Consider the following 14,620-nt stretch of genomic DNA (forward strand, 5'->3'; position numbering starts at 1 on the left):
TGACTTTGCCTAAAGTAATAAAAATGCCTTAATATATTCTCTATCTCCCATTATTCTGGCATTCGGCAAATATAAATAATTTTGATAACCTTAATTCAACTAAAACGGGAAAGTTTTATTCTAATTTCATGTCAGATTGTGAGAAAAACATACATATGTGCCTTTCTTCTGGTTTCAACTGTATATATATATATATATATATATATATATATATATATATATATATATATAGGAGTACTTCTTTAAATGGACTTTTATGTTTTTCTCATATTATTTGCACGCCTGAACAGATCTTCTATGTATATGTGAAGCATTGTTTTCTTTCCGTACTGACACTATTACAGCATTTGCTGTAATTCCCATGTCGCTCTGTTCTCTGAGAGCACATGTACTTGGTTTATGCTTCACAAGGTCAGTGCTATATATAACCCAGCACTTCATGTTTAATTTTAGAAAGCATGTATGGCTTGTGTACTACAGGCTTCTGCTCATAAGTAAAGGCCTCTGTTTAGTCATGCTCTAATGAGGACTGGAAAAGGTGAGGAAAGCTTTATCTATTCATTTGAAGCAAAATGAATGTAAAATAGGCAAACTGCTGTGTGTAGCTGAGTGGTTATCTTATTATATAGCAGAGGTATTCAAAGGTTTTATCTGGGATTAGTAACTAAAGATATTGAGTATATGCTCATGCTTTATAATGTATCATGTTACTAAGAGCACCATCATGCTGTTTGATACACTTTACTCAGCTCCGTACAAGCCTTAGGTACTGGACCAGTAGTCTGGGCCTGGGATCTTCACTTAGGAGCCAAACCAATATTTCTAGTATATTCTAGTCACTTATGGCTGTTAGTACTGGGCAACTGCCTTAATGCTGTGATTTCACTTACTAATACATAATGAATATTGCAGTATTGTCCACATATTTAAATATGTCTCTCTTTTTTTTTACTTTATGCTTCATGGTACAATGTCAGTAAAGTGGTGCTTCTCTAATGAAGAAACGATTGTATAAGAGTCAGTTCTCCACAGATGCACTGAAGGGATTGGGTATTTGACAAAGAGAAAATATATACCGTAGCTCAAGGGACTGGTATGAGAAACTTTAATAATACTATAATACTAACACTTTATAAATTTGGAAACAAATTGTAATGCTTGATTGAAAATCTTATACACTATGTTTAACAAACCAGCCACAGGATGTTAGGGTGAAGTTACACATTAAAAGGTCAATCTTTAAAAGGTGTTGTCCAACAGTAAAATAATATTTTTAGGTGCGGATAGATTAAAGATGATAAACTGAGACATACTAACCCCATCTACTACTCTGGAAGCAATAATTGGAGGTTTCCCTGTGGATCCACTGCAAACTGTAGATGTCTATGATGGCTCCGGAAGTAGTGTCTACCCATTCAGAAGTCACAGCACCACTGCAGCCTGTAATTGGCTGCAGCGCTCTGGTGACTAGAAGAGCATGTCATCGGATGTTTCTCTCATGAAGCATTTTTGTAGTCACCTGAAATATGCGACCAATTACAGGCTGCAGTGGTGTTGTGACTTCTGAATGGGTAGACACTGCTTTCAAAGCTGTCATAGACATCCACAGTTTGTACTGGAGCCACAGAGAAACCTCCAATTATTGTTTTTCTTAAGGTAGTCCATGCCTAAAAAAAGACAACCCCTGTAAAGGGAATGTGTAACCAGAAGATGACTTAAGCGGGCTTTACATGCTGCGACATCGCTAGCCGATGCTAGCGATGGCGAGCGTGATAGCACCCGCCCCTATCGTTATGGCGATATTTGGTGATCACTGCCGCAGCGAACATTATCGCTACGGCAGCGTCACACGCACTTACCTGGTCGTCGTCGTCGCTGTGACTGCCGAATAATCCCTCCCTCAAGGGGGAGGGACTTTCGGCATCACAGCGACGTCACCGCGACGTCACTAAGCGGCAGGCCAATCAAAGCGGAGGGGTGGAGATGAGCGGGACGAACATCCCGCCCACCTCCTTCCTTTCTCATTGCTGGCGTGTGGCAGGTAAGGAGAGGTTCCTCGTTCCTGCGGCGTCACACGTAGCGATGTGTGCTGCCGCAGGGACGAGGATCAACTTCGCCCACGCGACAGCAGCGATATTTGAGAATGGACCCCCATGTCAACGAGGAGCGATTTTGGACGTTTTTGCAATGATCCAAAATCACTCCTAGGAGTCACACACAACGAGATCGCTACAGCGGCTGGATGTGCGTCACAAAATCCGTGACCCCAACGAGATCGCTGTAGCGATCTCGTAGCGTGTAAAGCCCCCTTTACTGTTAAATCAAATGTTTTTATTAAATGTATTGTATTGTAGTTGTATTGTATTTAGTTATTTTCAAATCACAATCTAATATGTAAAGCTGAGTGTATGTGTGTGTGTGTCCACTAAAGGAATCCGCACCGTCACATTTACAATCACAACATTTTGCCCAGACACCCCATTTGACTCAAGAAACATCATGGACTATGTTTTGAGGGGAAATTTAACCCCTCACTTTACATTTATTTGCAAAAAAAAACTGCTTACATTAAAGTCAATGGAGCTGGGAGCTACAGGTCATTAATAGGAGCTCTGATTGGTTGCTATTAGAGATGAGCGAACCGGTTGCGGTTCGGCTTGAGGTCGGTTCGCCGAGCCGAGGTCCCGTTTGAGTTCGGTTCGTCGAACCGAACTCGAACCAATAGGCTATAATGGGAGGCAATCACAAACACATAAAAATGCATTATAAATGTACACATACAGTTAATAAACATTGCCATAACACTTACCGGTCCCCGCGATCCCTCCTGCACTCTGTCTCCTGCCGCTATTCCATCCGATGATCGCTGAATCCTCCCGGTGACCGGCACTGCCAGCAGAGATGCAGGACCTATCGTGACGTAAAAATAGCCATGTGACCAGTCACGTGGCTATTATCTCATTGGCTACAGACTGGTCACATGACTATGACGCGTCATGTAGGACCTGCGAGTGCATCTCTCCGGTACACGGTGCACATTTGTGTATCGCCGTGTACCGGCGACATGCTCTAGCACACGGTCGACTCCCCGCTCCGTTAGGGACCGGCTGACACAGCCGGTCATTAACGGAGATCACCGTTGCCATAGCAACGCAGTTAGCGGTGACGTCACCGCTAACCGCGGCTCCGGGAGCACCGTTGCTATGGTAACGCGTCTGTCAGCGTTACCGCTGTTACCACTAGCAGCACTGATCACTCACGGAGTGAAGGCTGCACGCTGTTTCTCGTGCAGCTTTCACGGAGTGAATGCTCCACGGGAAGCAGCGTCTTCCCCCATGCAGCAGTGATGTAGCAGAGCTGCATTTGTTGAACGAGAAAGACAGAAGACCATGGATCGTGGAGGGCTGACAGGGGGTAATAAAGATGGAGTCTCTAATGTGTCTGTGTATTTATTTCTATTAAAGTATTTTTTCTCTGTGTGGTGTCTTTTTTTTAACCCTTTATTGGAGATTCTTAATGGCCGGGTCAAACGTGCCTGACATTAAGAATCTCTGGCTTAATACTGGCTAGTAAAACAAAGCCAGTATTAACTCATGATTACCCAACAAGCCACCCGGCTCCAGGGCTGTTGGAAGAGTTGGATACAGCGCCAGATGATGGCGCTTCTATGAGAGCGTCATTTTCTGGGACGGCTGCGGACTGCAATTTGCAGCAGAGGCGCCCAGAAACCTCGGGCTAACCTGTGCTGCGGATTCCAATCCCCAGCTGCCTAGTTGTACCTGGCTGGACACAAAAATGGGGCGAAGCCCACGTCATTTGTTTTTTAATTATTTCATGAAATAAGTGAAATAATTAAAAAAAACGGGCTTCCCTATATTTTTGGTTCCCAGCCGGGTACAAATAGGCAACTGGGGGTTGGAGGCAGCCCGTGGCTGCCTGCTGTACCTGGCTAGCATACAAAAATATGGCGAAGCCCACGTCATTTTTTTGGTGGGCAAAAAACGTCTGCATACAGTCCTGGATGGAGTATGCTGAGCCTTGTAGTTCTGCAGCTGCTGTCTGCTCTTCTCCAGACAGACAGCAGCTGCAGAACTACAAGGCTCAGCATACTCCATCCAGGACTGTATGCAGAAGTTTTTTGCCCCCTGAAAAAATTATGTGGGCTTCGCCATATTTTTGTATGCTAGCCAGGTACAGCAGGCAGGTACGGCTGCCCCCAACCCCCAGTTGCCTATTTGTACCCGGCTGGGAACCAAAAATAAAGGGAAGCCCTTTTTTTATTATTTCATGAATTTCATGAAATAATTAGAAAACAAATGATGTAGGCTTCGCCCCATTTTTGTGTCCAGCCAGGTACAACTAGGCAGCTGGGGATTGGAATCCGCAGCACAGGTTGGCCTGAGCTTTCTGGGCCCCACTGCTGCGAATTGCAGTGTGCAGCCGTCTCAGAAAATGGCATTTTCATAGAAGCGCCATCTTCTGGCGCTGTATCCAACTCTTCCAGCACCTGCCTGCTATACCTGGCTAGCATACAAAAATATGGCGAAGCTCACGTCCTTTTTTTGTAGTTTTTTGGCAAAAAAAATAAAAAATGCTTCCCTGGATTTTCCATTGCCAGTGAAGGTAACACCAAGCAGTGGGGGTTAGCAGCCAGTAGCTGCTTGGATTACCCTTAGCTAGCAATACAAAAAATGCAGCGGGAGCCCATATATATTTTTTTTAATTATTTATTTAAATAACTAAAAACAAAATGGGCTTCCCTGTATTTTGATTGCTGGACATCACAGTGCTGTAAAAATAAATCTTTAAAAAAATGACGTAGCGCTCTGCGGTATTTTTGATTCTCAGCGCAGATAAAGCAGACAGCTATGGGTTGCCACCCCCATCTGCCTGCCGTTACCTTGGTTGGCAATCAAAATACAGAGAAGCCCATTAATTTTTTCTATTTAAAAAATAGTTAAAAAAAAAAATGACGTTGGGTCCCCCCATTTTTGATAGCCAGCTAGGGTAAAGCAGACGGCTGTAGCCTGAAAACCACATCTGGCAGCTTTACCGTGGTTGGGGATCCAATGTGGAGGTCCCCTCAGGCTCTTTTTTATAATTATTTTATAAATATTAATAATTACATAATAAAAGTAGGGTCCCCCCCAAATTGGATCACCAGCCAAGGTAAAGCGGACAGCTGTGGTCTGGTATTCTCAGGGTGGGAAGGTACATAGTTATTGGGCCTTCACAGCCTAAAAATAGCAGGCCGCAGGCACCCCAGACGTGGCGCATCCACTAGATACCCAACATCATAAACTGTCAGTACTAACAAAAAAAAAAAAAATCGACAAAAGAAATTTATTTGAAAAAACAGTCCCCAAAACATTTCCTCTTTCACCAATTTATTGTAAGAAAAAAAATAAAGGGGTCCCATGACGACTCTGGACCATCTAGAATATGGGGGGGAGACACTCAGGGAATGTATCCCCCATTTTCTAGGAGTGCGGACCCTTCATGTGAGGAGTGTGTGTGCAATGAATCTGCACTCACTCTCCCCGGGTCCACAGCAGCAGAGTCCATGTCGTAATGGTTGCTACCAAAGCTGCAATGCCCTGCTCATGAGGTAAGGGCATGCCTAATCAGGAGAACTACTGTAGAGGAAGCTCTGCTCACTGGTATATAGGTGCTCAGAGGTAATAATAGATAAAATTAGTGAGTAACCTCGGCACTCTAAATCTCCCAGACTAAGTCAGTAAGTCACAACGGATAGTAATGCAAAATCACTCTTTATTAGTCCGTATTAAGAAATTTTTTTTTTCATAAGCATATATATTTTTGTCGAAAACAAGTTACAAATGACGTTTTGGCCTGAGCCTTCGTCAGATTGGACTTATCTGCATGTAATCATGAAAAATGACAATAATCAGTATCACATAAGAGTGAGAGAACAATAACATAAACTCGAACAATGTAGAGGTACAATTGGGATGCAGCAAAAAAATTGCAACACAGCAAGAAATGAAACACATGATAAAAATGTCATAATACAGTACAAGGACAATATAGTAATGACAAATATGGGGTCAGAGTAGGCTTAGACAGCTCTGGTACGAAAGAGATGTCAATCATAAAGTAACATGTGCAGTAGGTGTAGAGCTACACTATGCATGGCAGAGCTAATGGGTAGACCGACCATAGCAAAAGAACGGAGAAAAAGTGGAGAAAAAGTGTAGAAAAAATGTAGAAAAAAATGTAGAAAAAAATGTAGAAAAAGTGGAGAAAAAATTGTAGAAAAAGTGGAGAAAAAATGTAGAAAAAGTGGAGAAAAGGTGGAGAAAAAGTGGAGAAGAAGTGGAGAAAAAGTGGAGAAAAAGTGGAGAAAAAAATGGAGAAAAAAATGTAGAAAAAGTGTAGAAAAAGTGTAGAAAAAGTGTAGAAAAAAATGTAGAAAAAGTGGAGAAAAAGTGGAGAAAAAGTGGAGGAAAAAAATGTTGAAAAAGTGGAGAAAAAATGGAGAAAAAGTGGAGAAAAGTTGGAGAAAATGTGGAGAAGTGGAGAAAAAGTGGAGAAAAAGTGGAGAAAAAAATGGAGAAAAAGTGGAGAAAAAATGTAGAAAAAGTGGAGAAAAGGTGGAGAAAAAGTGGAGAAAAAGTGGAGAAAAAATGGAGAAGAAGTGGAGAAAAAGTGGAGAAAAAGTGGAGAAAAAGTGGAGAAAAAGTGGAGAAAAAGTAAAGAAAAAATGGAGAAAAAGTGGAGAAAAAGTGGAGAAAAAATGGAGAAGAAGTGGAGAAAAGTGGAAAAAAAGTGGAGAAAAAGTGGAAAAAAAATGTAGAAAAAGTGGAGAAAAAATGTAGAAAAAGTGGAGAAAAGGTGGAGAAAAAGTGGAGAAGAAGTGGAGAAGAAGTGGAGAAAAAGTGGAGAAAAAGTGGAGAAAAAAATGGAGAAAAAAATGGAGAAAAAAGTGGAGAAAAAGTGGAGAAAAAATGGAGAAGTGGAGAAAAAGTGGAGAAAAAGTGGAGAAAAAATGGAGAAAAAGTTGAAAAAAAGTGGAGAAAAAGTGGAGAAAAAATGGAGAAAAAGTGGAGAAAAAAATGGAGAAAAAGTGGAGAAAAAAATGGAGAAAAAGTGGAGAAAAAAATGTAGACAAAATGGAGAAAAGGTGGAGAAAAGGTGGAGAAAAAGTGGAGAAAAAGTGGAGGAAAAAGTGGAGAATAAGTGGAGAAAAAGTGGAGAAAAAAATGTAGAAAAAGTGGAGAAAAAATGGAGAAAAAGTGGAGAAAAGGTGGAGAAGAAGTGGAGAAAAAATGGAGAAAAAGTGGAGAAAAAATGGAGAAAAAGTGGAGAAAAAATGGAGAAAAAGTGGAGAAAAAGTGGAGAAAAAATGGAGAAAAAGTGGAGAAAAAAATGGAGAAAAAGTGGAGAAAAAGTGGAGAAAAAATGTAGAAAAAGTGGAGAAAAAAATGTAGAAAAAGTGGAGAAACAGTGGAGAAAAGGTGGAGAAAAAGTGGAGAAAAATGGAGAAAAAGTGGAGGAAAAAGTGGAGAAAAAATGGAGAAAAAGTGGAGAAAAAAATGGAGAAAAAGTGGAGAAAAAGTGGAGAAAAAATGTAGAAAAAGTGGAGAAAAAAATGTAGAAAAAGTGGAGAAACAGTGGAGAAAAGGTGGAGAAAAAGTGGAGAAAAAATGGAGAAAAAGTGGAGGAAAAAGTGGAGAAAAAATGGAGAAGTAGTGGAGAAGAAGTGGAGAAAAAGTGGAGAAAAAGTGGAGAAGAAGTGGAGAAGAAGTGGAGAAGAAGTGGAGAAGAAGTGGAGAAGTGGAGAAGAAGTGGAGAAGAAGTGTTTGTTCATGCCAGATAGGAGATAAATAATTTTTTACCGGCGCTGTCATTTACTGTAACATGATCATCGGTGTACGGTGTATACCTGTGATCACGTGAGCGGGGACCGGAAAAACCGTCCTGAATCATGATCTCCAGGGTCTCAGCTAGCCCTGAAACCCTGGAGATTTTCTGACGCTGGGGGGCGTTATACACTTATTTCTGCCTGCTGTTTATAAACGGCAGATCAGAATAAGGATACATTAACACGACCGATCCATTTTTGCGGTCTGCAAAAAACAGTCCGTTTTTTTTCACGGGTGCATCCGTTTCCGTCCCGTAGACGGTCCGTATGTCATCTGTTTGTCATCCGTGTGCCTTCCGTTTTTTTTGGTGTACTGCAAAAAAACTGAAGGAGGGTAAATGCATAAATTTACCCAGGATCCATAGCTTCATCCTACATGAGGCGGTCACATGTTCCCTCCAGTGCCATTTTCTACTGGTTTTCACAGCGTAGAGCGCTCTGGTGATTTTCTTGTGCTTGTGCACTTCATATCAGTCTTTTCTGTCATTATAATGGCAGAAAGACACATAATGTCCCACTCTCCTTCATTTTGTAATTTTGCACCCTTTGGTGCCTTTCATGTGGCACTAAGGGGTGCTTAGCTTTGTATTTAGCCAAAAAAATGAAAAAAAAAAAAATGACGTAGGGTTCCCCCTAGTTTTGTAGCCAGCTAGGGTAAAGCAGACGGCTGCAGCCTACAGACCACAGCTGGCAACCTCACCTTGGCTGGTAATCCAAAACTGAGGGCACCCCACGCTGTTATTTTAAATTAAATAATTAAAAAAAACACGTAGGGGTCCCCCCAAAATTGTATCACCAGCCAAGGTAAAGCAGACAGCTGGGGCCTGATATTCTCAGACTAGGGAGGTCCATGGTTATTGGACTCTCCCCAGCCTAAAAATAGCAGGCCGCAGCCGCCCCAGAAGTGGCGCATCCATTAGATGCGCCAATCCTGGTGCTTCGCCCCAGCTCATCCCGCGCCCTGGTGCTGTGGCAAACGGTGTAATATATGGGGTTAATACCAGATGTGTAATGTCACCTGGCATCAAGCCCTGGGGTTGGTGAGGTCAGGCGTCTATCAGATACCCGACATCACCAACCCAGTCAGTAATAAAAAAAATAGACGACAAACACATTTTTATTTGAAAAAACACTCCCCAAAACATTCCCTCTTTAACCAATTTATTAGAAAGAAAAACAAATCCAGGTCTGGTGTAATCCAAGGGGTTGCCATGACGATCCACACTGTCCCAGTCAATGAAGAGCAGAATGTTCCCCATTGGCTGGGAGAGCAGTGCAGTGACCTGAGCTAACATCAATAGGTCAGCCCAGGTCACTGCAGGGCATGACAAGTGCTTCTGTCAGCGAGGTACATTACCTGCGCTGATCTCCTGCACTGCCGACAGCACCTGTCACTGAGTTCAATGACCGCCGCCTTCACAGCCAAGTATCGCGAGAGGCCCGTGACGTCACCGCTAGTCAGTCTCGGGTCGGAAGCGAGAGAAGGTGATGTGACAAGCGGTAGCCATGGAGGACAGTGACAGCGCTAAGGTCGGGATGGCGGGACTTCATCACCGCAGGTAAGCCGAGCGGGGCCATGTGTGCAGAGTGTGTGTGTGTGTGTGTGTGTACGTGTGTACATGCCGCGGGCAGGAGGGGGTGTAGCGAGCTGAGCGGGGAAGTGTGGGCTTCCTGCACGTAACTAGGATAAACATCGGGTTACTAACCAAAGCGCTTTGGTTGGATACCCGATGTTTATCTTGGTTACCAGCTTCTGGCAGGCTGCCAGCGATGGCTCCTGCACACTGTAGCTGTAAAAAGCCCTGCTTTTTGCTGCTAGAACCGTTCTCGAACGTATCTAGAACTATCGAGCATTTGCAAATAGCTCGAGTTCTAGTTCGATCTAGAACAGCCCCCAAAATCACTTGAGCCGCAAACTGGAGAACCATGAACCGCGCTCAACTCTAGTTGCTATAGGAAACAAAGGACATTCTTAGTATAAGAAGCTTATGTGTGAGGTAATATGATTTTGGTAGAGACAGACACACATAGATACACAGAGACACCCACACTGAGACACACACACAAAGACAGACACACAGATACAGAGACACGGAGAGAGACAGACACACACAGAGACAGACCCACACAGACATACACTGAGACACTCAGAAACAGACACACAAAGACAGACACACACAGAGACAGACACACACACACACAGAGACAAACAGAGAAAGAAATGCATAGAGACTGAGTCAGAGATACATAGAGACATAGACACAGGCAGAGACTGATACAGAGACACACACAGAGAGACACAGATACACATACATACAGAGACACACACAGAAACAGAGAAACACAGACACACACAGAGACAGAGATACACAGAGACAGAGACAAACAGAGAGAGAGATCCACAAAACACATAGAGACAGACACAGGCACACACACAGAGACACACACAGACAGCCACAAAGACAGACAGACACAGACACACAGAAAGAGACAGTGTAATTCAGCTCACCAAAACAGGGGAAATTCTTAGAGGAGAATCCGGATGGTGCTCGCTGGAAGAAGGAGGCTGAAGGCAATCAATAGAGGGTGGATCCCGGCACAAAAACGTCCATTTCAGAAGTATAATATAAAACTTCACATTTATTGGAAAAATAAAAACAGCATAAAATAAATTCCTCTGATTGGAGGAATTCATTTTATGCTGTTTTTATCGTTCCAATAAATGTGAAGTTTTATATTATACTTCTGAAATGGACGCTTTTGTGCCGGGATCCACCCTCTATTGACAGAGAAAGAGAGGCAGAGACAGACAGATAGGGAGAGAGACACTTCGTTAGTATCCCTGCTATCTACAGCTAGTTTGTATTAATAAAAATGAAAAAAAAAAAAATATCCTGGCACTTATACACACTACTGGTAACCAAGACGATGCCAGAATTCCAATTCATTTATAAGGGAATTCAATTCCAACCACCTCTAGACTGATATGTTACCATGCTGTAGAAATAATTGTATTCTAATATTTCCCTATTATATTAGTGTGAATAGAGCCCAAAGTTTGATGGGCCAGTTCAGACTTTGGAAGCTTTTTTTTTGTTTTGTTTTGGTTTTTTTTTACATAAAACTGGAAACATGCATACATTTAATACATTTATATAAATTTTTTTTTATAAAGTTTTTGTCTTAGAAAGCTAAATCACAATAGAATATATGAACTGAGCCTTATGGGGAACAGTAAACCATTGAAAATGGTAGAGATAATTTTATGGTTGAATGGATTATTTAAAAAGGGAACTCCAAATGGCAAATGTCCTTTTCAGTGTCCTATTAAGGCTATGTCCGCACGTTGCTTTTTACCTGCTTTTTTGCTGCTTTTTTGCTGCTTTTTCAACTGCAGCGTTTAATGCCAAAATGGTTGTGTTCTGCTTTTCAAGCAAAGTCTATGGGAATTTGGGTTTCTTGTCCGCACTTTGCAGTTCAAACTGCAGCCTTTTTGTTGCAGAACTTTGGTCAAAAACTCAGCTTTGCAGGGCAAAACCCAAATGGCAAAAACAATTCACATGTCAATTGTTTTTGCCATTTGGGTTTTGCGCTACAAAGCTGAGTTTTTGACCAAAGTTCTGCAACAAAAAGGCTGCAGTTTGAACTGCAAAGTGCGGACAAGAAACCCAAATTCCCATAGACTTTGCTTGAAAAGCAGAACACAACCATTTTGGCATTAAACGCTGCAGTTGAAAAAGCAGCAAAAAAGCAGCAAAAAAGCAGGTAAAAAGCAACGTGCGGACATAGCCTTACTGTCAGACATCTGCCCTGCACAGTGCTTTACACAATCATTAAGCCCTGTTATGAAGCTACAAAACAAATATTGAATTTGATTGTCATATTAGTTTTACAATGTTTTATAAAGCTACACTTAAAATGGTCAAAAGTCATTCCTTAAAGTTTTTCCAGAAAATGAATCATTTCTCCAAGAAAATTATTGCAATTACACATGTTTTGTTATACACAAAAAAAGACAAATTTAACTGAATTTCATACAAAACTCCCAAAATAGGGCAGACAAAATTGTTGGCACCCTCAACTTAATATTTGATTACACACCATTTGGAGTAAATACACTGATGAGAAAAAGGGTAACAACTAGGGATGATCGAATACCAAAATATCCGACTTCACGAATATCCGACAAATAGGTCACTGCTATTCGACTATACGCGAATATTCAACGCGCAATGTAAGTCTATGGGAAACCAGAATAATTTCACGTTGGACCTAACAGCGAGCTGTGGTCACTAAGGAAAAAGCCGAAATGGATGGGAAAATGCATAATCTCTCTCTCTCTCTCAGCAGTGGGGACTATATATGTATCGTTCCCGGAAGCTGTAAAAACGTTTATGTAGATGATGCTGGAAAACAGGCGCCAGGAAGTCAGAAATTAAAATGAAAGTATCGGAGCGGATGTTGTTTTATTCGTCGGATACCAAATGGCGCGAATAGCCTGTTATCTGTCAGATACTGAATAGTGGCGAATACATTCGCTCAACCCTAGTAACAACGTTTTGAACTTTTGAATTTCAGGTTCCATATCTCACCAGCCACTATAGCTTTGAATGTGAGACTACCTTCATTTTATAGACAATCATCTTGGCTATCTCATACATAAATTTGACTTGCAACTATTTAGCATGATTAGTTATGTAGATTCTTTTCAAATCTTTTCAACGTCAAGTCCCTGCATTGTTACTGTTTTGCTCCTGGTGGTGGAAAAATCTTTTTTTTCCTGTATATTACAAATTATAACCTGTTCTCACATTTCCTAATCACATGCATATCAACCTAATAACACACTGAGCAAACGGTCACAGGTTCGAATCGTTGAGCAGCCATGAATAAGATTTCCCAAGACAAGAGAAACAACATCATCCAGCTCATCAATAGCGGTCTTTCAGCCAAGAAAATTGTCAAACTGCATCATGTGAGTGCCAGATAGTTTGAAGAATTCAAAATGAAGTCCGTCCATTCATTCAAAAGCCAAGTGGTGGACACCCAGGCAAAATATTGGAGTCAATAAGTTGGCTCTAGAGATGAGAGGACTCGTTAAAGTTTGAGCTTGGTGCATTCAGCTGAACTTTAGCTAAAGTTCAGTTCTGGACCTGAAGTTGACCTGAAACCCATCGGAAGTCACTGATTGCGCAGTTTGGCTCTCCGCCCACATGTAGCGAAGTTTTTTACTTTTTTTTGTACACACTACATCTGATAATGCTGTTTTTACGCTCAGTGCAAGAGATTCAAACACTGCATGCAGCTCGCACTGTGTCGAGCACTAAACATTTGAGTCATTGTCCTGTGGGAACACCCACGTCCTGGGAAGCATACCCACCGTTTTGACACAAGGCACTACATTGCGACCTAAAATAAAATCCTTTGGTAATATTTAGATTTCATGATGCCTTACACACACTCAAGGCCCCCAGTGCCTAGAGGCAGCAAAACAACCCCAAAACATCTTTGAACTCCCACCATTTTCGACTGTAGGTACTGTTTGTTTCTTTGTAGGCCTCATCCCATTTTCAGTAAACAGTAGAATGGTGCTTTACCAAAAAGCTCTATCTTGGTCTCATGTGTCCACAAGACACTTACCCAGAAGGATTTTGGTTTACTCACTTAGATTTTGGCAAACTGAAGATGTCAGCAGTGGGGTCCTCCCTGGGTCTCATTTTAATGTCATTCAAATGTTGATGGATAGTTTGTGCTGCCACTGATGCATCCTGAGCCTGCAGTACAGATTGAATTTCTTTGGAACTTGTTTGGGGATGCTTATCCACCATCCAGACTATCCTGCATTGCAACCTTTCATCAATTTTCTCTACCGTTCATGTCCTGGAAGTGTGCTACAGGGCCATGGGTTGTAAACTTTTTGATAATGTTGCACACTATGGACAAAGGAACATCAAGATCTCTAGAGATGAACTTGTAACCTTGAGAATATTGATATTTTTCAACAATTTTGGTTCTTGAGTCCTCAGGCAATTCTCTTCTCCTTTTTCTGTTCTCCTTGCTTAGTGTGGCACACACAGACACACAATAAAATATTGAGTCAACTTTTCCTTTTTTTTACTTGGTTCCAGTTGGGATTTTCATATTGAACAACCTGTTACTTGTCACAGACGAGTTTGATCGAACATCACATGCTTGAAACAAAGTTGTTTACCCACAAATTTGGAAAGGTACCAACACTTTTGTCCTTCGCCCTTTTGGGGTTTCGTGTGAAAATATGTCCAATTTGCCCTTTTTTCTTTGTTCTTTTTGGGTTGATCAAATACACACAAGTGAAATAAATGTGTATGACAAAACATGCAATTGCAATAATTTTTAGGAAGAAATTCTTCATTTTATTTAACAATTTCAAGGATGCCAACACTTTCGGCCATGACAATATATACAAATACTCTTCTCAATTTTGGAAGTTATCTTTTATCCATTAGTAACTTCCCGATCTCTAGGCATCTGACCACTGGGATGTCAACCAATCTTGAGGACTGGGGCTCTGAAGAGCCCCATGTGAAAGAAGTTGAGGTCGGTCATGTGCACTGCTGATCCATTCATTATTATGGAATTGCTGCAGACTAGTAGAGCACAGCACTCAGCTATGTCTGGCAGTCATATTAAGAATGAATGGAGTGGAGTGGCAGTGTACATGATTGACCTTCACTCCATTCACATATGGCTCTTCAG

At 41.6% G+C, this 14,620-nt stretch overlaps 1 protein-coding gene across 3 annotated transcripts in view; it reads left to right on the forward strand.

Annotated features, from left to right (window-relative positions):
* The first annotated feature begins 473 nt into the window (after positions 1 to 473).
* ASB15 (ankyrin repeat and SOCS box containing 15) overlaps positions 474 to 14,620 on the forward strand; it is a 147,440-nt gene continuing 133,293 nt past the window's right edge. For 2 of the 3 annotated variants that reach the window (XM_075342533.1, XM_075342535.1), the window contains exons 1-2: positions 477 to 538; positions 978 to 1,093. Coding sequence is in view for 1 of the 3 variants with exons in the window: in XM_075342532.1 (XP_075198647.1) it covers positions 523 to 538 (16 nt within the window). In the remaining 2 variants the exon portion in view is untranslated. Of the gene's footprint in view, positions 539 to 977; positions 1,094 to 14,620 lie in introns of all 3 variants that reach the window. The other variant, XM_075342532.1, reaches the window with a different exon arrangement.

The sequence above is a fragment of the Anomaloglossus baeobatrachus genome, chromosome 4 (assembly GCF_048569485.1).
Source record: "Anomaloglossus baeobatrachus isolate aAnoBae1 chromosome 4, aAnoBae1.hap1, whole genome shotgun sequence".
Taxonomy (NCBI): domain Eukaryota; kingdom Metazoa; phylum Chordata; class Amphibia; order Anura; family Aromobatidae; genus Anomaloglossus; species Anomaloglossus baeobatrachus.